The sequence below is a fragment of the Myodes glareolus genome, chromosome 1, assembly GCF_982192425.1.
Source record: "Myodes glareolus chromosome 1, mMyoGla1.1, whole genome shotgun sequence".
NCBI lineage: Eukaryota > Metazoa > Chordata > Mammalia > Rodentia > Cricetidae > Myodes > Myodes glareolus.
The window spans coordinates 73,213,572-73,239,903 of NC_142026.1; the positions used below are offsets into that span (position 1 = coordinate 73,213,572).

The window sequence follows — 26,332 nt, forward strand, 5'->3', positions numbered from 1 at the left end:
ACTGCTTCCCCTTTTGTGCTGTTTCTGGAGATATTCAAGGGGCTGATGTAGATTTGGTAAGTTGTCAGTTTGTGGGGGGAGTTAGGGAGATAAATCACTTTTGAATACGATCAAAATAAATTGTATGCATGTATGAAATATAAAATTCTCTGGCAAATGAATGGACCTTGAAAAGTTCATCCATCCTCAGTGACATAACCCAGCCCCAGGAAGAAAAAACATGGTACATACTCACTTATAAGTTGGTATTAGCCCTAAAGTAAAGGATAACCATCCTGTAAACTAAAGACCCAAATAATTTAAGTAACAACGTGACTTGGAATGGCATGAATCTCATTGTGAAGGGGGAATGAATATCAGGTAAATATGAGGGAGGAGTCTTGATGGGAATGGGCATGGGAACAGTAAGGAAATCAGGTGGAAGGAGGCTGGATAGAGAGAGTATTGGGAACGACAACTGGAATCAGGAGCATCTTTGGGATGAATCTGAAACCTAGTGCAATGAAAATTCCCAGAAATCTGTGAGTGTGATCTTAGCTAAGAATCCTAGTGATGGAGGATTCAGAGTCTCAATCAACCACGTCCTGTTACTAGATATGATCAGTGGAGCGATTGGGACCCCAACAAGTTCCATAACTTTGACCTATTATTTGCTCTGCCTACAAGATATGATGGATGAAAGGTGGCACAGAAATTGTGGGAGTGGCCAACCAATGACTGATCCAAATTGAGACCTGTAACATGAGAGGTAGTCTTCCCCTAATACTGTCTGGAAGGCATGAACCCAGAGGCTGGACAGCCCAGAGATCTATGATAGAACCAAACATGACTGACAAAAACTGTCAATGAAATGATTCTTTATGATATTATTCTATATTCATAGATTTTTGCCTAGCCCAATTGTCATCAGAGAGGCTTGGTTAAGGAACACATGCAAACATGCAGAGAACTATATCCAAACCTTTGGCAGACTCAAGGAATGAGTTGGAAGAGAAGGGTGAAGGATTATGAGAGCCAGGGTGGTAAAGTACAACACAAAAAACTACAGAATTAATTATCTTGAGTTCACAGTGGGTCATAGAGAGTGAACCACCAAACAGAGAGCTTGTATGGGACTGATCTAGGGTACCCACACATGTTACAGCTGTTAAGCTGGGTCTTCTAGTGTGTCTCTGACAGTGTTATGCACTTTTTAGACACTTTGCTCTTACTGGGTTGCCTTGTGGAGCTTCAATAGGAGAGAAGGTTTCAGGTGTTACTGCAACTTGATATACTCTGGCTGGATGATACCCATAGGAGGTCTGCCCTTTTCTGAATAGAAAGGAGGAGGAGTTGAAGGAGGAGATGGGAAGTTGACTGGAGGGGTTGGGAGGGTAAACCATGATTGGGCTGCAAAAATATTAATTATTAAAAATACTTTAAATTAAAGTAAAAAACGAAATTTTCTTCAAATAAAAAATCTCACAATAAGGATACCATTTTATTCCGTCTCCTGCTCTTCTTTCTAGATTTCATTCTCTCTCTCTCTTTCTCTCTCTCTCTCTCTCTCTCTCTCTCTCACACACACACACACACACTAACAAAACATGCACATACATTTTAATACACATTTGTAATAGTGAAAGCCAATATGCTAACCTAAAAAATTAATAAAAATGAAAAAGTTAAAATATAATTTTAATTTAAATTATATAATACAAAGTAATTAAATAATGTAATTTTAATCTAGTTTTTACATCTAAAATTGTGCAGTATTTACCATTTAGAATCTGGCTCACTTTGCTAAACATTATTTCCATTTACATCTATTTTCTTGAATTAGATTTTTTTCCTTATTTATTTATTTAAAGAAATTTCACTTCCTCCCCTCCTCCCAATACCCTCCCGCTCCCCCCACTCCCTCTCCTCCTCCCTCACCATTCCCAAGAGCAATCAGGGTTTCCTGCCCTGTGGAAAATCCAAGTTCCTCCCCCCTCCCTTCAGGTCCAGGAAGGTGAGCATCCAAACAGACCAGGATCCCAAAAAGCCAGTCCATGCAGATGAAACAAGACCCAGTGCCATTGTCAATGGCTTCTCAGTCAGCCCCCATGTCAGCCACATTCAGAGAATCTGGTTTGATCACATGTTCGTTCAGTCCCAGTCCAGCTGGCCTTGGTGAGCTCTGATTCAATCAGTCCCCTTGTATCAGTGGGTGAACGCACCTTTCGCGGTCTTGACTTCCTTTTTCATGTTCTCCTTCCTTCTGCTTTTCATTTGGACCTTGGGGGCTCAGTCCAGTGCTCCAATATGGTTCTCCGTCTCTATCTCCATCCATCGTCGGATGAAGGTTCCCTCTGGTTCTGCTTTCCTTGCTCACAATCTCCCTCCCTCTGCTTCTCATTTGGACCTAGGGAGTTAAGTCCAGTGTTCCAATATGTGTCTCTGTCTCTATCTCCATCCTTCCCCATATAAAGGTTCTGTGGTGACATGTAAAATATTCATCAGTATGGTTATGGGCCAAGGCCAGTTCAGGCACCCTCTCCTCTGCTGCTCAGAGAACAATCTGGGGACCTCTCCTTGGGCCTGGGAACTCCTCCAGAATCAAGTCTCTTGCAAACCCTAAAATGGCTCCCTTAGTTGAGAGATAAACTTCCCTGCTCCCATAACCATCCTTCCTCCCTCCAACCTCCCATTCCCCCAAGCCATCTCCAATACTCCCCTTCTCCCCTCTTCCTAACCATCTCTCCTTACTTCTACTCCCCACCCCCCCACGCCTGTGCACCCAAGTTTGCCTGGCAATCTTGTCTACTTCTAATATCCAGGAGGATAACTATATGATTTTTTTCAGGTTCACCTTCTTATTTAGCTTCTCTAGGATCACGAATTATAGACTCAAAGACCTTTAACTATGGCTAGAATCCACTTATGAGTGAGTACATACCATATTCCTCTTTTTGGGTCTGGCCTACCTCACTCAGTAAAGCGTTTTCTATTTCCATCCATTTGCATGCAACATTCAAGATGTCATTGTTTTTTACAGCTGAGTAAAACTCTAATGTGTATATGTTCCACACCTTTTATAACCATTCTTCTATTGAGGGGCACCTAGGTTGTTTCCATGTTCTGGCTATTACAAAAAGTGCTGCTATGAACATAGTTGAACAAATACCTTTGTAGTTTGATAGGGCATCTCTTGGGTATATTCCCAAGAGTGGAATTGCTGGGTCCTGAGGGAGGTTGACTCCCAGTTTCCTGAGAAACCGCCACACTGATTTCAGATTTCCACAGTGGCTACACAAGTTTGCATTCCCACCAACAATGGATGAGTGTTCCTCTCACTCCACATCCTCTCCAGCATAGGCTGTCATTGGTGTTTTTGAGTTTGGCTATTCTGACAGGTGTAAGATGGCATCTCAAAGTGGTTTTGATTTGCATTTCCCTGATCGCTAAGGAGGTTGAGCATAACCTTAAGTGTCTTCTGGCCATTCGAAGATCATCTGTTGTGAATTCTCTGTTCAGTTCAGTACCCCCCTTTTTGATTGGGTTAATTAGAGTTTTAGTGTCTAGTTTCTTCAGTTCTTTGTATATTTTGGAGATCAGACCTTTGTCTGATGAGGGGTTGGTGAAGATCTTCTCCCAGTCCAAAGGTAGCCTTTTTGTCTTACTGACAGTGTCCTTTGCTTTACAGAAGCTTCTCAGTTTCAGTAGGTCTCATTTATTCATTGATTCTCTTATTGTCTGTGCTACTGTGGTTCTACTTAGGAAGTGGTCTCCGGTGCCTATATCTTGTAGACTACTTCCCACTTTCTCTTCTATCAGGTTCAAAGTGGACGGATTAATGTTGATGTCTTTAATCCATTTGGACTTGAGTTTTGTGCATGGTGATAGATATGGATCTACTTTCATTCTTCTACAGGTTGACATCCAATTATGCCAGCACCATTTGTTAAAGATGCTTTCCTTCTTCCATTGTATACCTTTAGCTCCCTTGTCGAAAATTAGGTGTTCATAGGTTTGTGGGTTAGTATCCAGGTCTTCTATTTGATTCCATAGGTCGACTTCTCTGTTCTTTTACCAATACCAAGCTGTTTTCAATACTGTAGCTCTGTAATAGAGTTTGAAGTCAGGGATGGTAATGCCTCCAGAAGTTCCTTTATTGTATAAGATTGTTTTGGCTATCCTGGGTTTTTTGTTTTGCCATATAAACTTGATTATTGTTCTCTCAAGGTCTGTGAAGAAGTTTGATGGGATTTTGATGGGAATTGCATTGAATCTATAGATTACTTTTGGTAGAATTGCCATTTTTACTATGTTGATTCTCCCAATCCAAGAGGAGGGAAGGTCTTTCCATTTTCTGGTATCCTCCTCAATTTCTTTCTTCAAAGACTTAAAGTTCTTATCAAATAGGTCTTTTACTTCCTTGGTTAGATTTACCCCAAGATATTTTATGCTATTTGTGGCTATCGTGAAAGGTGATGTTTCTCTGATTTCCCTCTTTGCTTCTTTATTCTTTGTGTATAGGAGGGCAACCGATTGTTTGGAGTTGATCTTATATCCTGCCAAATTACTAAAGGTGTTTATCAGCTGTAGGAGTTCTTTGGTAGAATTTTTGGGGTCGCTTATGTACACTATCATATCGTCAGCAAATAACGAAAGTTTAACTTCATCCTTTCCAATTCGAATCCCCTTGATCCCCTTATGTTGTTGTTGTCTTATTGCTATTGCTACAACTTCAAGCACTATATTGAAGAGGTATGGAGAGAGTGGATAGCCTTGTCGTGTTCCTGATTTTAGAGGAAGGGCTTTGTGTTTCTCTCCATTCAATTTGATGTTAGCTGTCGGCTTGCTGTATATTGCTTTTATTATATTTAGGTATGATCCTTGTATCCCCAGTCTCTCCAACACCTTTATCATAAATGGGTGTTGAATTTTGTCAGATGCTTTTTCAGGATCCAATGAAATGATCATATGTTTATTTTCTTTCAGTTTATTGATATGATGGATTACATTGATAGATTTGCATATGTTGTACCAGCCCTGCATCTCTGGGATGAAGCCTACTTGATCATATTGGATATTTTTTCTAATGTGTTCTTGGATTCGGTTTGCCAGTATTTTATTGAGAATTTTCACGCCAATGGTCATGAGGGAGATTGGCCTGTAATTCTCTTTCTTGGTTGTGTCTTTTTGTGGTTTTGGTATCAGGGTAACTGTAGTTTCATAAAAGGAGTTTGGCAATGACTCTTCTGTTTCTATATTCTGGAATACATTAAGAAGTAAAGGTATTAGCTCTTACTGGAAGTTCTGGTAGAATTCTGCGTTAAAACCATCTGGTCCTGGGCTTTTTTTGCTTGGGAGATTTTTGGTAACAGCTTCTAATTCTTAGTGACTAACAGGTTTATTTAGATTGTTCACCTGGTCTTGGTTCAACTTTGGTATATGGTACTTATCTAAAAAAATGTCCATTTCTTTTACATTTTCCAACTTTGTGGCATATAAACTTTCGTAGTAAGATCTAATGATTCTCTGAATTTCCTCTGTGTCTGTGGTTATGTCCCCCTTTTCATTTCTGATCTTATTAATTTGCATGTTCTCTCTCTGCCGTTTGATTTGTTTGGATAGGGGCTTGTCGATCTTGTTTATTTTCTCCAAGAACCAGCTTTTTGATTCATTGATTCTTTGGATTGTTTTCTGTGTTTCTATTTTGTTGATTTCAGCCCTCAGTTTGATTATTTCCAGTCTTCTACTCCTCCTGGGTGAATCAGCTTCCTTTTTTTTCTAGAGCTTTCAAGTGTGCTGTTAATTCTCCAATGTGTGCTTTCTCTGTTTTCTTTAATTGGGCACTTAGTGCTATGAACTTTCCTCTTAGCACTGCTTTCATAGTGTCCCATAGGTTTGGGTATGTTGTGTCTTTATTTTCATTAAATTCAAGGAAGACTTTTATTTCTTTCTTTATTTCTTCTTTGACCCAGGGGTGATTTATTAGTTGACTGTTCAACTTCCATGAGTTTGTTGGCTTCCTGGGTGTAGCACTGTTGTTGAATTCTAACTTGAATCCATGGTGGTCTGACAAGACACAGGTGGTTACTTATGTTTTTTTGTATCTGTGGAAGTTTGCTTTGTTACCGAGTATGTGGTCAATTTTCGAGAAGGTACCATGGGCTGTAGAGAAGAAGGTATATTCTTTCATATTTGGGTGGAATGTTCTATAGATGTCTGTTAAGTCCATTTGATTCAGTTCCTCCAATAATTCTCTTATTTCTCTCTTAGGTTTCTGTCTGATTGACCTTTCCATTGGTGAGAGTGGTGTGTTGAAGTCTCCTACCATTAGTGTGTGTGGTTTGATGACTGCCTTGAGTTCTAGAAGAGTTTCTTTTACATATGTGTGTGCCTTTATATTAGGAACATAGGTATTCAGGATTGAGACTTCCTCCTGATGAATTGTTCCTGTTATGAGTATGAAATGTCCATCTCCATCTCTTCTGATTGATTTGAGTTTGAAGTCGATTTTGTTAGATATTAGAATGGCCACACCCACTTTTTTCTTATGTCCATTTGCTTGGAAAACCTTTTCCCAACCCTTTACTCTGAGTAGGTGTCTGTCTTTGTGATTGCGGTGTGTTTCTTGTAAACAGCAGAATGTTGGATCCTGTTTTTACAACCAATCTCTAAGTCTGTGCCTTTTTATAGGTGAATGGAGTCCATTGTTATTAAGTGATATTAATGACCAGTGGTTGTTGACTCCGGTCATTTTTTTGGGTGGGGGTAGTAGAGTGTATGTGTTTTCCTTCTTTGAGTTGTGCTTTTGAAGGGATACTAGATGTCTGAGTTATTGTAGGCAGTGTTGGGAATGTTGGATTCCTTGGGTTGTGATTTTCCTTCTAATATTCTGTTTAAGGCTGGATTTGTAGCTACGTATTGTTTAAATTTGTTTTTATCCTGGAATCTTTTGTTTTCTCCGTTAATAGTAAACCATATCTTGTCTGGGTATAGTAGTCTGGGCTTGCATCCATGGTCTCTTAGTTTCTGCAGTACCTCTATCCAGGACCTTCTGGCTTTCGTGGTTTCCATAGAGAAGTCTGGTGTAAGTCTGATAGGTTTACCTTTATAAGTTACTTGACCATTTTTCTTTGCAGCTCTTAATATCCTTTATTTAATCTGAATGCTTTGTGTTTTGATTATTATATGGCGAGGGGATGCTTTTTTCTGATCCAGTCTATTTGGTGTTCTGTATGCTTCTTGAACCTTCATAGGAATATCGTTCTTTAGGTTGGGAAGTTTTCTTCTATAATTTTGTCGAATATATTTTCTGGGCCTTTGATCTGCAATTCTTTTCCTTCTCCTACCCCTATCATTCTTAGATTTGTTTTTTTTTATTATATCCCAGATTTCCTGAATGTTTTGTGATGAGAATTTGTTGTATTTGCTGTTTTCTTTGGTCAGAGCATTTATTTTCTCTATGGTGTCCTCAGAGTCTGAGATTCGTTCTTCTATCTCTTGTATTCTATTAGTTATGCTCGTTCCTGAATTCTCTGTTTGTTTACCTAGATTTTCCATATCCAGCCGGCCCTTAGTTTGTGTTTTCTTCATTGCTTCCATTTCAGTTTTCAATTCTTTAACTGATTCCATTACATGTTTGATTGTTTTTTCTTGGTTTCCCATGGTATCGTTTACGAATTTACTCATTCTTCAAACTTTTTGTTATAATTCTCTTCCGTTTCTTTACTCATTTCTTCAATTTTTTTGTTATATTTCTCTTCTATTTCTTTAATTGAGTTATTCATATCCTGTTTAAGAGACTCTATTGCTCTCATAATGACACCGTTTTCCACTTCTTCTGGACTAGGGTGTTCAAGTCCGTCTGTCGTAAGATCACTGGGATCTGGCATTTTCATGTTTTTTTTCAGATTGTTGGAGGAATTCTTGCATTGGCACCTGCCCATCTTTCCCTTCAGATGCTCTCCAATGGCTCTTCCCTCTGCTGGGTCTTCTGCTACAAGACTAGTGCCCCTTGCTGGCCAGGAATCACTTTGCCTACAGTCCTACCTTGCTCCAGGCAGGCTATTAAAACAAAGGAACTCACTCCCATTTGTACTCACCGCCCTGTCTCGGTGGCACCCACACAGGCTGAGTTGGAGGATTTTATGCCCCGAAAAAGGGAGAGAGGAAGGGAAGGGATTCCTGGCTGAAAGCTGAGATGGAGTAGGAGGAGAGAGGGTTTAGCTGGGGGAAACCACCCCTTCGGAATACTCAGAAAGATAAGGATGGTGGGAAAATTGTATGTTCCCTTACTGGGCTTCTGTGGCGGGTCAGGAGCACACTCACCCCTCCATTGTATCTTCTGCTACAGGATCAGTGCCACTTGCTGGTCAGAAATCTCCCTGCCTGCAGTCTTACCTTGCTGCAGGCAGGCTATTAAAACAAAGGAATTCCCTCCCGTTTGCACTCACTGCCCCATCGAATTAGATTTTTTTATATTGCATAAAATTTTCAAGTCACATGACAATAAAGCACCTCTCTGCTGCATTCTTTGAAGACAATTTCTATTAAAGAGATTTCAAATAACATTCCTTCTTCAGGATTTCACAGTCTCTGTAACCTTAACTCTTGGGAAGTTGAAACAGGAAAACCCAAAGTTGGAGGGTACTTAGAAAGTCCCAGTTTCAAATCAATAGACAGACAGACAGACCGACCGAAACACAAAAATGTACCTCACAGCACTGGTATTAAAATCCAAAAGGGAACATATGGGACAATGTCCTAGTTGTTTTTTGTCAACTTGACACAAGCTAAAGTCACTTGGGAAATTGGACTTTGAATCAAGAAAATGCATCCACATGATAAGTCTATAGGCAAGTTTGCTGGACATTTCCTTGATTCATGGTTGATGTGAGGAGGTTTAGACTACTATGATGGTGTCACTATTTGGCAGGTCACCCAAAATTGTACAACAAAGTAGGCTGAATAAGGCATGAGGAATGATCCAGTATGTGATGAACCTTTCATTGTATCTGCTTCAGTTGCTGCCTCCAGGTTCCTACTTTGACTTCGCAGAATGGATTGTGATCTGGGTTTGTGTAAGAAATGTAATCCAAACAGTTACTTTAACCCAATTAGCTTTAGGTCATGGGGTTTTATAATAGCTCTAGAAATTATATTTAAGATTGTTACTGTGTACATACCTTGTATCACTCTGGTGAGATGTGAGCAAACATCTGTTGATCCCAGTTAGGGAACCCAAGACAGATCCAATAAATGATCCACCTAGGACTATTTTGGTGAACTAATGCATTTACTAGGATTGTTTTTTAGGATTATGATGTTATGGGTGTGAGTGTTGTTCAGAGATTCAACAGTCTGGAAACTAACACATTTTAATAAAGCAGAGACTTTTATTCATATCCTGACAACAGGTATACAACTAGGACAAGGGATTCCAAAATGCAGCCCCTGACACCTCAGTCAGGTGATTTTAAAGGCAAGCACATAAAGTTACACTCTGTCTACATGAAAGCAGAAGGCTGTCTGGTACAAGGGAAGCTTTTATTTATAGAAACAGAGAGAGTAGCTTTCCTAAAATTATACATGACCAGTCAATTACAAAAATGAACCACTAGCAAGCTTTAACATTTCAAGTACAATTTTTCTTTATAGTTATCCTAAGTACAAAAATGTAAAACTTTTAAACATAGAGGTAGTCATCGATATAACACTAACAATCCTAATGAATGAGGAGATAATTAAAGGAGCATGGGTGACTTAAAGGTGGCTGTACTTCCAGAATCTTGCGCCAAAATGGATGATGCTGCAGGAAAACTCTTTATGTGGGCCTTCTTCACTTCCTTTCCGATATCCGGGTCAATTGGAGGGTCTTCTCTTCTTTGCTATTATAATTACACATACATTTTTTGGGGGGAAGGCACTTGTGGAAATGTGTGTGAGTCTTGTATGCTTCAGGATCTTCCTTGTGAGGTTTTGTTTACTACCTGAGTCTTAATGATTTCTCTTCCAAAAGGCTTCAATTGACATGAATTAATTTTTCAGGGGCACAGTAATAGAAATATAGGAGAAGAAGATGGTGTCTTACCTTAGTCACATTCTAGAAAATATTTTTCAATAGAGATGTCTACATTGAAAGATTAAAGAAACACATGGATGCCTCTGATGTGAGAAGATTTTGACAAAGAGCATATTGGATACACAAAACAGTATATGCTAAAACCCAGTGTTAAGTGTGGGCTTCTGGAAGGATATCAGCAGGAGTAGTTGACAGCCAAAATAGGAATATGGGTGTGATTATGATCAAAATATAGATACATATAAGAAAATATCATGAGAATCAGTATGATGTATACATTATTGCATATGAGTAATATATACTAATAAAAATAATGAGCCTCTTGCTGATATGGAATTGTGAGATACACAAATGTTACAGCTTCAAGTAGGTCCAGAGAATATAGCTAATTAGGTTTTACAGGTTGACATAAACGAAAAGGATTAAATACCCATAGACTGTAGAAGATATTTTGACTTATGTTCAAAAGAAAAGTAAGAACTATAATACTTTTAAATAAAGAAATGACACATTCATTTCTATGCTGGAATAATGACAGATGGTCCTGAAGTTAGAGATCTCTGCCCCATGATTCCAGCAATTGTTTCATTGCATTTGCTAGTTTTTGCTGCCATAAGGGCTGTGTTCTCCACAGAAGAATTCTTCAGAACTTCCTTTAGAACTCATGTCCTATAGACAGTCTTTGTTCTCAACTTATCATTTCATAACTTCCATGTACACAGTGGTATCTGTGGATAATTCCTGAGGCTTCTGGCAATTAGGCATGATCAATTGTTGTTTGAATGTCCCCTGAAAAAATTCTGTGTATGTCACCTCCAGCATTTCTTTTCTTTCATGTTCCTAGAAAGAGGTAAATGTTAAGTGATGTTGTATGCACATGTTATTACAGAGCATGAGGGAATGCAGGCCTCATCGTATATGGAAGAGGGTGGGTACATGAGGGCCTATGTGTTGCATGCCCTTTTTGGTCATACATGGCTGCATTTTTAAGGGGCAGATGTAATTAGTAACATCCAAGAAAGCATTACTGCAAGTTCATTTCAAATACCAATGTATTAATGAGAGATATGGTAAAACCCAAGTTGTCTCTTCTTCCCCAGAGCAGAATCAGCTGTTCTGCATCTCTGTGTTCTAAGCTCCATCTCATCATATCGCTACACTGCTAGTTCTCTCTTCAGTGCTCCTTCTCTCTCTTTCATAATCCTTCTCCTGGATATTAGCCTGCTTTGAATGTGAATATACAATGAGGATCTAGTCCCTAGTCTGAGGGCTGAGGGAAAGAACAAGGGCTTAACTTTTCCATTGGTAAAGCCATACCTCATTGACCCTGTCCTGGGATAAGTAAATGAAGACCACACACCTGCATTCCTTCAGGCTCAGTTTCTCATGCTACTCAGATGACATTCACTGATTCCTTCCCGATATTTATTCCTCTTGGCAGAGCACCAAGAATGAATGATGAACATGAGGAAGACAATCGTCATGAAAAATAACACTCTAATCAGAATATGCAGGAGTCCGTGATTATCTGCTGAAAAATATGAATCCAATAAGTTGTCAGTCTTTGGATTAGTATTAGATTGCCTAATATTTAATGATAGAAGGATAAGTAATCGGCTATTAATTTTGAGGACAAGATTCTTGAAGAATAACTGCTCTTATTCAACTAAATGCACACAGTATTAAACTGATTCCTAATGACCTTTCTTTAGACTACTATATTAATGCATCTCTCAGCCCTCAGCAGGGAAGTTTATATTTGCAATAGGTGATCAGTACAGATACCCACAACTTGCTAAACTGCAGAGAATAAAACACTGTGGAATGCTTGGCTCTAAATGGAACATTTACATCACTTCCATTTCTATAACTCTTCAGTGTTCATTGTAGAAAACAATTGGGTCAAAATTAGCTGGATGAGCTTGATAATAATTACCAAGAAGACTGTGTTGTGAACATAGGAGGACTGTAGTGGTATTTTGAAGAGGGTTCTCCTTTGTCTGCTGTGAATACCATTGGTTAACAAAGAAGCTGTTTTGGGCCTGTGATAGGGTAGAGCAGAGCTGGGAAGGGAAACTAAATGAAGGCTGGGAGAAATAAGGTAGAGTCAGAGAGAAACCATGTAACCTTGCTAGACACAGGTGCCGGAAACTTTACCCAGTAAGCAACGTGGTGATACACAGATTACTAGAAATGGGTTCAATTTAAGAGTTAGTCAATAATAAGCTAGAACTAGTGGTTCAAGAAATGATTTAATTAATACAGTTTCTGTGGGATTATTTCAGGTCTGACCTGCTAAATGATTGGGAAACAAACAAGTGGTCTTCCTACAACAACATTTCATTTGTATTTAATAAATAAAGTTTGCCTGAAGATCAGCTGAAAAACAAGCCCACTGGTCAGCCTTACAGATCAGGCAGTGGTAACACACACCTTTAATCTTAGTAACCACATTAGTTTGTCATAGAAACATGGTGCTGCATACCTTTAATCCTAGTGGTACATGCCTTTAATCCCAGTCTTGGAGAGGATTATAAAACGGGAGAAGAGAGCTCTCAGACATAGTCTCATTCTGAGATTCATGGAGGCAGGATTAACATTTTGGACTGGGTTGTGGTGGTAAGAGTCAGTGGCTGGCTGCTTTGCTTTTCAGACCTTCAGGTTGAACCCCAATTTCTGTCTCTTAGTTGTTACTAATCGTGCCTCATAGGAAAGTTGCATGTTTGTACTCAAAAGCAGTTATGACAGCATGCACAAGATCAGTAGATGCTCAAGTCAGACCAAATCCCATGATGCAGTGGGGATGAGGACATCAAGTTCCACTTTTAGTCAAGGAGATATAGGCAAACAATAACTGCTAGGAACATTAGTTTCAAGAGAGTTGCTACAAGTAAGGTGGCCATGCTCCAGTGCTGAGTCGCACATCCACGAATATATGGTCATCACAAATCGAACTTCATGTATAAAAAAATATAACAGAGTTTGGTAAGTAGGTTCAGGAGGAGTTGAGAAAGTGGGTGAACATGATCAAAGCACACTGTTTAAAATTATCAAAGAACCAATACATGTAAAATTATGTACTAGATGGCACATGTCATGTTACTATGTGTTCTGTGTTTTAGCATATAAAATTCTACTAGTAAAACTAATAATAAAAAATTTATCTAAAAATAAATATAATATATACTATATATGGTATCAATGGCAGTAAGGAGGAACCTTTCAAAACACCCTGGGCTCTGTTACTGTCTGTACTACAAAATGTTTTATGATTATTCTTTAGTTATATGTTCCCATGGTTTCAGAGTATAAAATCCTGAGCAGACAGTCCTTCATCTTGCATGAAGAATTGTGCAGGGGGATGGTACTGATACAATTCCATTGCCAATCAGCGTCATTCCCTTAATTTGTCAAACTGGAATACCATGAAACTTTAAATTTATCTCTTGCAGCTTCCTTGTATGTAACTTCTACTTCATGTGACATGTGCATGAGTATTCCATCTCATCAACTTTACACCACTAACAGGAAAAGGATAGATCATGTGTTTAGAGTCTTAACCTGAGATTCACACCAGTGCTCAGCCAATCTGCTTTGGAACTTACAAATCTACAACATCCCTGAACCAAACAATAATTCTCCAAAAGGAAAAATGTGAAGTCAAGGCTATTCCATCACAGTTTGTGTGTGTGTAATATAATCCTTTCTGCTTGCTTCCTTACTCTTTTATGTCTGATCGCCCCTCTCTAGGATAAACAGAGTTAGAATTAGCACTTCACTGTTGTTTGGATGAAAGTGAAAATTATTCTTTCTGATCACTTACAGGGGTCTCAGGTGCAGAATTAGAGGTGATGAGTCCCTAAAGAACTCATTCTGCCCCTAAATAACTACTGATTTTTGCAGAGTTTGAGAATCAGAGAAAGATATTGCGGCTAAGATTACAGAGCTGTGAGGCCGCTGACACAGCACATGAACCCAGGAGATTTTCTTTGTCTATGGTTCAAATAAAGAAGAGGAATAATTTACTCACTAGTGTAGTCTGATTATGTGCATTAAGGACAATTCTGGGTGAGTTTACTAGAGACTGGGAACGGGAGAAGGAGATAGAGGTCAATGATGGCATCTGTCTTCCTCTTATGGAAAGTCCTTTCAGGTTTGTCAGTGACCAACAACCATTTCACTCCTTAGGTCTGAATATCAGTGTGTTACAGGATGTCTTTATGTGATGTACTTAAAGAATGCCACTCTGTCCTTGGATTTCATGTTTTTATGAGACAATAGGAATACTGTGGGGAGATCTTTGTGACTGAGATATCAGGAGGAGTGCTCCATATATGCTCTGTCCAATTGATCCCAACCTCATCCAATAAGAGTCTATCCTGCCTTCCTTCTATATCTCTCTTGTACAGAGAGGTCCCAGGGTGTCTGGCCAAGCAAGGTAAGCATTGATTGGAAAGCTCCCTATCTATCATTTTATAATCAGATACCCTTTCTCAAATTTCATCTGCTTCTTGAAAGTTTTAATTGAAGTATAATTTAGATCCCTTCCCACATCTTTTCATCTCTCCAAACCCTTCCAGAAATTCTTTCTCCAAGATATCCTATACCCCCACCACTCTTAAGTTGATAGCCACTATTTCTTTGATTATTACTGTTCTATGTGTTAATGTGTGTACATATTGTTATATAGTGTAATGTCTTATTTATATAGCTTGCTGAGTACATCATTGTTTTAGTACACACCACACACACACACACACACACACACACACACACACACACACACACACACACACACCAGGACTCATGGCAATGCTTCTTTCAAACTTCCTATGAGATTTTCTCTCCATTATCAGTAGGATGCTTCTCACACATGACTTTAGGATTTTATTAATCTCAAAACATGAGATACTGATGAGGTTTTCTTACCTATGACAGAAAGGTAAATTGGGTCACTTGGTGATGACCACACAAAGCAGGAGTTCCTGAAAGAGCCATAGCATCTATAGTTCTCTTCCTGTATCACAGGATCAAGAAGGAAGTTGGCATGGAATGTTCCATTGTGACTCTGAACTGCAGGCAATCCAAGTACCTGAGGTACCCCTTTCCTGGACAGATGGAACATGTCAAAATGATGGTCAGAGGTGCAGGACAAGGTCATGTTCTCTCCTGGCATCACTACAGGGTCCATCATGGCTGACAGAGTAGGTTTTTTGTATAAACCTGGAAGAAAAGTGGCAGAAACAGTTATAGGGGCAGTTCCTTGTCACTGTGCTCCTTAGTGTTCCATTTTCCTGCTTCCATTTCTGTGATCTCTCTCTCTTTTTCTCTACATTTCTCTCTGCCTCTCTATTCCTCTTCCTCTGTCTTCTTCAGTCTTATCTTACTGAGTCTCTGACTTCACTGTGTTACACCATTTTGCTTTTTGAGAGTTTCTTTGTCTAGTTGCATTCATTGGTTCATGACCTGTGTCTTTTAAAAGTATTTTATTCATATATTTTAATAGTATATATTAGTTGACCTGTTTATGAAATACTTTTACAGACAATGTATTTTATTAATTTTTACAAACCTTTTTGCTTTCTTAAAGTAAAATATAGTTACCTAGTTCATGCCCTCTTTGTTTTTGCTGTTTCTATATAGATCTATATATTTATGAAAGTATATTATTTATCATATTAACACTAGTATTTTATATTATCCTTCAACTTCTGATTCACTTCTCTTTCACACTTGTTCTTCCTTATACCTTCAGGTTTTCCAAATGTTTTGTCAATCAGAGTGTTTAATTAGAGGTACTTACTATTTTGTTTTAATTGTGACATAAAGCAATGGACTTCATTAAGACATCATCATACAGTCCATTCTGTTCATTTTCTTCCCAACCTATTCCTGTATGCCACCTTTGCTAGTTCTTCCCCACGTTGACTCTTCCACGGCATGTGTATTCCTCCTATTTTCCCATTTCTCTTTGGTAATCTCCTTCCCTTTCCCATGGTTTGTTACCAATTTTATGACCTATAACTTCCTCATCTATGTATATTAAAAATGTAGAACCTGACTTCATTCTATGTAATTCATTTTTTATCTTATCTCTTTTTCTGTATCTGTGTTAATGAATCTCTCTTTTCAAAGGGCAGAATATTCCATGAACGTATTTATTTCCCTTGTACAGGGGCCATGATGATCTTCCCTCCCTTGTAGTGTATTTAATGCTCAGGTGTAATCTATCATATCCCTCCCTAGCTCTGTTTTGAAATATCCAATATTTGCCATTCTTTCCTTATCACTTTCTTGCTATTTCTTCAGCCCTTTCTATCTCTGAGTCTTTCTCTCAGTCTCCCTGCCAGACATATTATTTGTATTTATTTCTGTTTCTCTGTATTATTTGTGTCTGTGTATCCCAGGCAGAACCACTATAGGATTTATTTTACCCATCCTAGAATGACTTTGTTTGGAACATGGACTGACAGCAGTTTGGAAATGTAGAGAACAGATAGTGATTGGTGGTCTGCTCAATTCCCAGGGTTATGCTATCCTTGGATGAATAATCAGTCAACCACAAGAATGGAAGAACTGTCAAACTAGATAGAAATTTTATGGGTGTCATCCGTACCAAGACCTCAGATCTCATGAAGAACCAACCGCACTCACCACATAAACTTGGCTAAGACACACAATATATCTATGTCTCTGGAAGATGTCTTGTAGAGGTAGAAAGTAAACAAAATTCTGAACTGTTGGGGACACTAGTAGAAGGACAATATTGTCACATTAAGCTCATCAAGTTACCCCTTTCTCTTTACCTCTAGTTATGAATTCTTTGACATTCCTACATCTGTGCTTTACATTATAACTAATGATCTTTTCTTGTGTTTCCATTTTCATTGTCTATGTCAGTAACATATTTCCACAGGCTGCCTTTCTCTAAGTTTCCAACCCTCCTCTTTCCCACAACCTACCAGGACTTCTAATCTATAGAATAACTGTTCTGCATCACAGAGTGGATGAGAAACAGGTAGCAACTTCTTACCTGTGATCTTTATGTCAACAGGGTCACTGGATTCAGACCACTCATATGGTGTTTGGTGGTAAGAACCATAGCATGTGTAAGTCCCAGCATGGTCAGGTGTCACAGGACCTATTGGGAAATTGGCATGGGACATCCCAAGATGAGATTCTGCAGAGAGCTGGAAAGAGTCCTTGATTATTCCCATTCTATGTGAAGTCAAAGTGAAAGTGTCAAACATAATCTCTGAATGGCACTTCAGTGTTGCCTTCTCTCCTAATTTTACCAGGGGAGTTGGTAGGGCCAAGAGAAAAGGCTTCCTGTAGATTCCTAGGAATAAAGAAATTGTGAGTATGAACCTGGTATCAATCTATGTATCCCAGAATTTCTATGCTATTCCCCCCTTAATATGTTCTTCTTGTTAATGTCCCAGTGTCCTTTCCTTTTCTGTTTCTATATTTGCTTTGTACACAGATTCCCCTATCTTTCTTTGATTATTTCCCACTTATTTGGCCCTGGTATCAGCACAACATTTTCCAATTGACTTATTGTGAGAATTTTTGAACCTTTGTCCCATAGCCACTTCTGTCCCTTCTTAAGTTCAGGGAATGCAGAAAACATGGCAAGGATTTTGACATGCTCCTTCACGAGTCATTTTGAGCTACCTTTGACCAAGTATAATCCTTGACAAGATAAGAGAATCAGTAGTGAAGGTAGGTATCAGGCAAATACTTTTGACCTCTATGGTTCAACCTTCTCTAAGGCATTCCTGATCTAGAATCATTTGCATTGCTTCCTTCTAACATGTTGATGCATTACCTTCCTTACTTTACTATTTTCTGCACATTCTTTCCCCAGCTTTTAAGTTGTCCTTAATATGGGTCTCTGTATTCTTACCAATCACTACAATACGATTATTACAAATGTGATTCTTAGAGAGAACACAAGTGTTCTTGTGACCAGAAATCAGAAACAAGCTTAGGTGGCATAAATAAATTTTCTGCAGGGATATGTTACTACTCAAATCACTAGGAAAGAATCCGTTTCTTTTTGCCTTCTATTTTTATTGACTCAGTGCATTTCTTGGCACTTGGAAACTTCCTCAACTATCAGAGTTAGAAATAGGGTGTCCCTCTTATAATGCTTTGTACTGCATACAAGTGAAGCAACTGCATTTTCCTTATTCTGTTTCATCAACACTTGTGGTTCTGCAGAGTCAGGATAACTGAGGATATTTTCCCATCCTGATGTCATCTTGTTGATAATGAGATCCATCTTCAGGCCCAATTTTTCCTTGTTTTATTCAAGACTCATTAAGCTTCAGGGAAAAGAATATACATGTCCTTGGATATATTGTTATGTTCATCATAGTCTCCAATTCCTTGTGTTAAATATTCCTTTATGATGCTGAGACTCTGACTAAAACCTGTTTTACAAATTCTAAGGTGGGAATAGTTGGTGGAATGAAAATACACAACAAATGATGTGGAAAACGAGTATGATCTCTGACCTGAAATTATGATCTTCAGAGCGTCACTGTATGATGAGAGTTCATTATGGTATTGATGTTTATAACTATAGCATCTGTAGGTTCCTGCATATGCTGGAGTCACAGGTCCCAAGAGTAGTCTCTTCTGGAATATTCTGTTATGGAACTGAGGAATAGGAGTTCCATGTTCTTTGTACAGCTTGAATAGGTTAGACTCACTGTGAGTGTCACAAGTAAGGGTCACATACTGTCCCTGAGAAACAACATGGCTTGGCCAGGCAGACAGTGAAGATTTGTTACTAATTCCTGTAGAAAGATACCCAGAATAAAATATTTAGTGATCCACCTTCATTCCTGAGAGGTGAACCTCCAAATTTTATTTTTTCGGGGTTCATTGTTTGACACTTTTCTCTGAAATGAAACATCAGTTTCAATATTAGAGCTTCAAAGGCTCAAGGGAATCAAGAGGTAAACAAACATCAATGTATTGGAGAGCTGAAACTTGCAAGATTCACCAGTGGCCCTTCCCACTCTATAGAAACTGTAAGTTAGTTTTCATGCTGAATTTTAAAAGGAGATATCCAAGACCCATTCAGTTGCCGGAAAATTGTACAGGGAGCTTCATGGTTTTGTCTTTCATGATAATCTCCCATATTGATGTGCGCTTTCAGTAATGCTTTTGAGTCATCCCTTTTTTTCTGCAAATAAACTCTTATCCATACTTCTATTAGTAATCTCTGTAGATGCACAGGTTCAAAGGTTTGACATTGATGCAATCATTGTTTAGTCTGTCCTGGGTTTCCTTTATGGGGTAACCAGAATTGCATGCATTGTGTCTTCCGAAGGGAAGTCTCAAACAAAATAGGTTCATTTTCATGAAATGCATGTCCCCAAATTACTATAAACACATTGAGTGTCTTTCTATGCTAATATATGTTGGTTGAGAATTTTGATTAAGTATTAAATTATGAAGTAGGTTTGGTCATGAAAAAATGAAATCTAAAAAGAAATTATATCAGAGGACTAGAGGGAAAACTCATTTATGAGATCACAGATGGGAATTATGGCCACCAAGTTAATGAAAAAGGAATGCTGTTGACTCACCTTCAGTGACTCTAGAAATCTAATGACAATGGGTTATAAATACATGATGAATATTCCAGACCTCAGCAGCCAGGGAAGTCAGCCCTTAGGACCACAGAACTGAGAAAACTGACAACAAAACAGGAGGAATGAGTCCTTTGTACTACTCTGTCTCTTGTGTGCTCTTGTGCAGAACTTCATTCACAGAGGTCACACCAGCTCATGTTTCTACACTGACAAGTTAGAGGCAGACATTTAGTTTCTCCACCATTACAAGGCTACTTGTATGTGGAACATTGAGAGAATAGCATTGTTCTGCCTCTTGGGGCACTTGGTGATAAAAAGTATTTGAACTCCTGATTGTCAGCAAATGAATCTTGGTCATTCTTCCCTATCCACACTGTAGATGTATTTGAGAAAAGAGACAGTAGCAAAGCACTACGATGAAGACAATGTAGACTCCAAACAGTGTGGGTGTCTTGTGACACTGCTCAAGTAGAGACTTTTAAGTACTCCAGTGAAAAATTGTTCCTCATCGTAGAATGTGGCCAGCAATTTACTGTACCAGGAAGTCCAGCTCCCAAAAGCATCTGATCTCCAAACAGAGGAAGGAAGTTAGTGAAACATGGGAAACTGACACCAATGTCATCCTGTCCAGTGTTGCAACCAATTTACCCAAATCCATTCTCAGGTTAGAATTAATAGTAAAGGTCTGTTAACATCCACAGAACATCCGCATGTGACAGAGGTGAGGGTTCTTTTCAATATGAAGGTGTCTGTGTATGAACTTGCACATGAAAATCAGATAAGTCAAACATTTCAGAGAACAATGCTGAGGCTCTGGTAGTAAATACAGAGGAAAGGAAGATCTATGAAGCCCACAACAGATAATTCACTGCAGTATTTCTAAAGCAGTGACAGAATTGTAAGACACCATGAGTAAAGATTGGTAACTAGAATAAGACATTAGAGAGAAGATGTTGCATTTTTTATGGTCTGTGTAACATCACTCAGTATAATATTTTCTAAGTCCATGCATTTTTTTAACATATCATGGTTTCATTCTTACTTACCACTGAAAAGTATTGCAGACTGTAGATGTGAAACGTCTTTATTATCTCTTTATTAGCCGAAAGACATTCATGTTGTTTGCTTTTTTTAGATATTGAGCATAGGGCATTAAGAAACTTGATTGGGGAATTATCCATAGCATAAGACATCAAGTTCCTCAGATATATTCAAGCAGATAGAAATGATGCAAATATAGTACTCATATGTGAAAGTCTCAAGAAATTAAATTTAAAAGAAACAGTCTTTTATAAAAGAATAAGAGAGTGTCTAACTATATAAAATCAAACTCTACAATATTTTATAAAGTTTGGAAATAAATCATTAAATAACAGAAAAAAATTGGCAACATTTATCTTAATTAAATCATGCAACTACTGAATTTGACATGTTTGTGAACCATCTTAATGTCTAAAAAGGTAAAGTCTGCTGCTGCTATGCCTGACTTTCTGGGTTCCATTCCTGGGCCCACATGGTGAAAAGAAAAAAACTGATTCCGGAAGGTTGTCCTCTGACATACACACTTGTGCTATAGCAAAAGTACACCCTACACCCAATACACACACACACACACACACACACACAGAGAGAGAGAGAGAGAGAGAGAGAGAGAGAGAGAGATTCAAATGTATAAGCACACACAAAACACTAGAGTATATGCCTGTGGGTGCATGCCAAAAAATGAAAATTTTTAAAAAGTTAATCAAATGTTTTAAAATTAAATGTGATGAAATAGGAGAATGAGTGTTCTTAGATCATGCATTATATAATCTGGTGGGTAGAATGAGTATACAATGAAGAAGAATGACAGGATTTTTTTGATACCATCCCAATACCAAATAATTAGTCACAAAATTACAAAAGGATAAAGTAACACAGTGATTTCCTCGTGTGTATAGAAGTGTGGAACTAGGATGAATTTAGGCAGGGCAGTTAATATAATTAAAATAAATTGTATAAAATTATCAAAGAATTAGCAAAACAATAAGAAAAAGAAGAATAACATCTAATAAAAATAAGCAGAATAAATGTAGAGAAGAGAGTATAGAAAACTCTTAAACCTGATGTAAAATGACCATGATCAAGTCCAAGAACGTCATGCAACACAAAAGAAATTTATCTCAAATAATCATAATCTCATAACGCATTGCTATCATAAGAGATCCTGAAATAAGAATGATAAGGGAAGCAAAGAACACATGAGGGACTTCCAATATAGGTGATGACTGAGTTCTGAGCAAAGACCTACAAGCCACAAGAGACCGGCATGGTGTAATCAAAGAAATAAGTGTAACAAAGAAAAAGTCTGCTCTAAATGTCAGCAACACTATTATTCAGAAATACAGATTATGAATTTTTCTAAAAAAAATAGTAGCAAACAGAATCAACAACCATAAGCCCTTGAGATATTGTGGAGTCCTTCAAGCTGAAAGGAAAGGCTGCTAATGAGCAACATGACAACATCTTCATGTAGAAGTAGCTCACTAAAAGCAAGCCAAAATAAGAGACTGCAATATTTTGCAGGTGGTACACAAATTCTTTCTATAGCATTCATGTTTGAGGACAAAAATAATAACTTCAGTCATTTGTCAAGTGAAAAAATGTATTTGAAAGTCATAAATTATAACAAAATCTCAAAGTATGTGGGAGTGATCAGTTGAGATATAGCAAAGGAGAAACTTATTTTTAATTAAAAATGTTTATTCTCCAAGTATTATGGCGCACTCTTCCAATCTTAGCATTTGGGTGGCAAAAACAGTCAAATATCTGAGTTAATGGGCATCCTGCTCTACAAAGTGTGTTCTAGAAGAGTCAGGGCCACACAGAGGAAACCTGTGTTGAAAAACCAAAAAAAAAGTTTATCTGATTAAAGTTGATGTCTAACTCAATCAAGGACCATGTCTGTCTCAGAGAGAACTGGGAGGCAGGTTTCTAGCGTCCAAACTTCAAAGTTCAGAAAACTTACCAAAGAGTCCCTAAAGGAAACCACTCTCCAAAACCTCATAATGAAGTCTCTACTGCTAGAGTGAAACTTATCTATTCGATGATTTTAAGAATGGACTCACCCGATTTTGCCAACGGAGTCAGGAGTAGGAAGAAGCCTAGAGAGAAAAACTCATGATGGATGATCTATCTCCTTCCAATAACCTGGTGATCTTAACTCCCCATCCCTGTTGGGCCTTTGTACAGCAGAACCAGAGTTCACATTTTTGTCGTTGTTGTTGCTCTTGAGACAGGGTTTCTCTGTGTAATATGCTCTAGCTATCTTGGAGCTAGCTCTTGTACACTAGCCTGGCCTCACAGAGATCTGCCTGCCTCTGCCTCTCCAGTGCTGGCCACCATTGCCTGGCCCAGAGGTCACTTTGAAAAATGAAATTATGTACCATTATCTACCAGGAAAGCCTGAGTTTCTGTTGTGGATGGATCCAGCCTCCCAGGAGGAGATTCCCACCCTGTTTTTCCACACCCTTCATTCCCAGCAGGACTCACCAATAGACACAAGGTTTAGGAGCGTGGACAACATGGTGCTGATTCAGTTGACAAGGGGCAGAGTCAGAATAAAACTTACAGGATGTCGTGAGTGGCTTGAAGTATCTATCTAACCACAACACGGAAAGCTGACTAACAGAGCATATCCGCTTTCACCCCGTGTTTATTACTTTTTTCCAGACAGTCGCCTTGGCTAGCCAGGAATGCATTTTGTGAGTAGGTTGGTTTTGAATTCAAAGATTACCTGAGAGTGTTGCAGAAGTGCTTGGATTAAAAATGTGTGTCCCCATAGGAGGGTTCACAAACACTCCCCCTTTTACCATAGTTTTGAAGGATCACAGCTTCTTGGAAATTGTTCAGATTACAGATCCTCAGTCACAGTATGTACCATGACTACAACTGAGCTGCATTCTGGACCTTTTATTCAAATAATCCATTTGATTATTATACTCAAAGGTTGCATGTTCTTATGTTTTAAATCTGAGAACTAATGCTTCCTCTGGTGTCCTGTGAAAAATGTCAGCAGTCCTAATATCTCTATCAAAATGATTATGTTGGTAATAATTCTGTGTTGGGTTATAATTATTCAATAATTTGCTTGATTGTCTAGTCTTTAGAATAATAAAATTCTACTTCTTTTCAAAATCAAAGAAATGAAACAAGTTTTTTTCCTTTGAGTGAAATTTATTTTATTTATTTTTTTTCTTTTTTTTTCTTTTTTTTTCTTTTTTTTGTTTGTTTATTCAAGTATCAGAAAACACTCTTTCCACTTCCTCCCCTCCTCCCAATACCCCCCTGCTCCCCCCACTCCCTTTCCTCCTCCCTCACCATTCCCAAGAGCAGTCAGGGTTTCCTGTCCTGTGGGGAATCCAAGTTCCCCCCCCTCCCTCCAGGTCCAGGAAGGTGAGCATCCAAACAGGCCAGGATCCCAAAAAGCCAGTCCATGCAGACGAAACAAGACCCAGTGCCATTGTCAATGGCTTCTCAGTCTTCATTTGGACCTCGGGGGCTCAGTCAGCCCCCATGTCAGCCACATTCAGAGAATCCGGTTTGATCAAATGCTGGTTCAGTTCCAGTTCAGCTGGCCTTGGTGAGCTCTCATTCGATCATGCTCAATCTCCTTAGCGATCAGGGAAATGCAAATCAAAACCACTTTGAAATTTATTTTAAAATGTAGCATTTACATTGTTTAAAAATTTTTATTTTAAATTATATGTGAATATGTGCATGTGGATTGTGGTGCTTTGTTAGGCCAGAAGAGGGCACTGATGAGATACCCTGGAGTTGGTGTCACAGGCAATTGTGAGCCTCCTAGTGTTGGCATAGGGAACTAATTTGTGTCCTTTGCAAGTGCAGAACAGACTCTACCTCTGAGCGATCTCTCTAGCCCGACACCCTTACAATTCTTTTACCCAAACCCTAGATATATATTTAACATGTTGTACTATTTCATTTCATTGCTGAATGGTTGAAATTTCTGAATATGTTTAATGTTGAATATGTTCATTTTGACGAATTATTTTAATTATTTTCTGATTTTTTTATTTTACAAGGCTCATTCCTGAAGCTTTAGACCTTTTTCTTTATTTCTGTACGATGTATTAAATAAATGACAATGAACCTAGATAAGAAACTTTAATATTCTTATGATGTATATCTAGAAAAATCTGTCAGAGGCCAAGAAACTACAAGACAGTGCAAAGAAATGGAGTGCAGTAGACATTTAGAGTGTATATCATCTGCTATATTTCATCATATTGTTAGACATTTTCTTATGCATTACTCTGTATTTCTAAAGTTAAAATTTTATTAATATGTTTTTATATTAATTATAGTTATACCATTCCTCCTTCCCTTCCCTTTCTTAATGTTTTCTTTCTGTTCTCTCAACTTCATTTTATCTTTAACGACCTTTCCATATCTACAAACACACAAACACACACACACACAAAGACACATATACAGATATATTTATATTCATAAATATATAAATACAACCTCGTTAGTCTGTGTATTATTTATATGTATATATTTTAAGACTGACTCCACTTCAAAGAGATGCAATCTCATAATAAACCCTCTGTTCCTTTGCCTCTTACAGTCTTTCTTTTTTGTCTTGCATGTTTCCTGAGCCTTACATGAAAAAGTGCTGTTATTGACAGATCAGCTAAGATTGAATACCAAACAATTATCTGTTATCTGCATTTTTGTTGATTTCTGTATTTTAATGATTTTTGTCTGAGGCTTAAGATATTTGATTAGGTGTAAGAACTATATTTATCTGCAAGTACAAGGGTAAGTATTTAGATTGCAATTAGAAATTATGCTTATTTAGTAAAAGTTGCTATAGATTTCAAGATTAATAAAGGCACTAGCCCTGGATAGTTGGTTAGATTTCCAGAACCAGGCAATATTTCCTCATATTTTAGAAGATATTAAGTCCAATTAGACCACTATTATGAACCATTAAGGTATATGTTCCCATATTGGACCCTGAGGGTTATTGTACCATGCTTGTCATGAAGAGATTAAACAAGGCTTCAATCCCTCACCTTCAGAAATGTTGAACCGTCAGCAATAGCTTCCTAGTAATGTTTGTTGAAGAGAAATGGTCCAATGTTCCCACATGACTAGCTTTAAAAGTAATTACATGTGTCTTGGAGGGATGGATAAGTGATTGAAAGACCTGCCATGTAAGTCTGATGACTTTGGTTCCATCCCATGAAACAATTTAAAGTTGCAAGTACTGATGCCACAATGTGGTCCACTTACCTCCACATGCATTATAGAAATCACCACACCTTTATTCTACCTTTTCATCACAATACCTCCATTAGTAGTAAGTAACTTATCTAGAGTACAAACAGTAATACTCAGTATCTCTATTGTTGCTTCAAGATGCTAAGGGGAGGTGAGTGTACAACCTTGTGATGTTGCTTCAAGATGCTAAGGGGAGGTGAGTGAACAACCTTGTGACAATAACATTTGCTCTTTTAGTTTTCTTTTTATTGAAAATATATTTTCCCACATATGAAATATACTGATTATGTTTTTTTCCTTTATTGTACTCTTCCAAGTTCCTCCATACCTCCTGTCCAATCTGAATCTATTCCCTTTCTGTCTTTTCTTAGTAAAC

At 38.1% G+C, this 26,332-nt stretch overlaps 1 protein-coding gene across 1 annotated transcript in view; it reads right to left on the reverse strand.

Annotated features, from left to right (window-relative positions):
• Positions 1–9,351: 9,351 nt before the first annotated feature.
• LOC146895962 (leukocyte immunoglobulin-like receptor subfamily B member 3) overlaps positions 9,352–26,332 on the reverse strand; it is a 92,946-nt gene continuing 75,965 nt past the window's right edge. Inside the window, exons 15-20 of the mRNA XM_087896321.1 lie at positions 22,773–22,808; positions 18,577–18,861; positions 17,091–17,396; positions 14,987–15,280; positions 11,418–11,588; positions 9,352–10,897 (exon numbers count right to left, since the gene is read on the reverse strand). Of these exons, the coding sequence (XP_087752447.1) occupies positions 11,434–11,588; positions 14,987–15,280; positions 17,091–17,396; positions 18,577–18,861; positions 22,773–22,808 (1,076 nt within the window). The 3' untranslated portion in view covers positions 9,352–10,897; positions 11,418–11,433. The remainder of the gene's footprint in view (positions 10,898–11,417; positions 11,589–14,986; positions 15,281–17,090; positions 17,397–18,576; positions 18,862–22,772; positions 22,809–26,332) is intronic.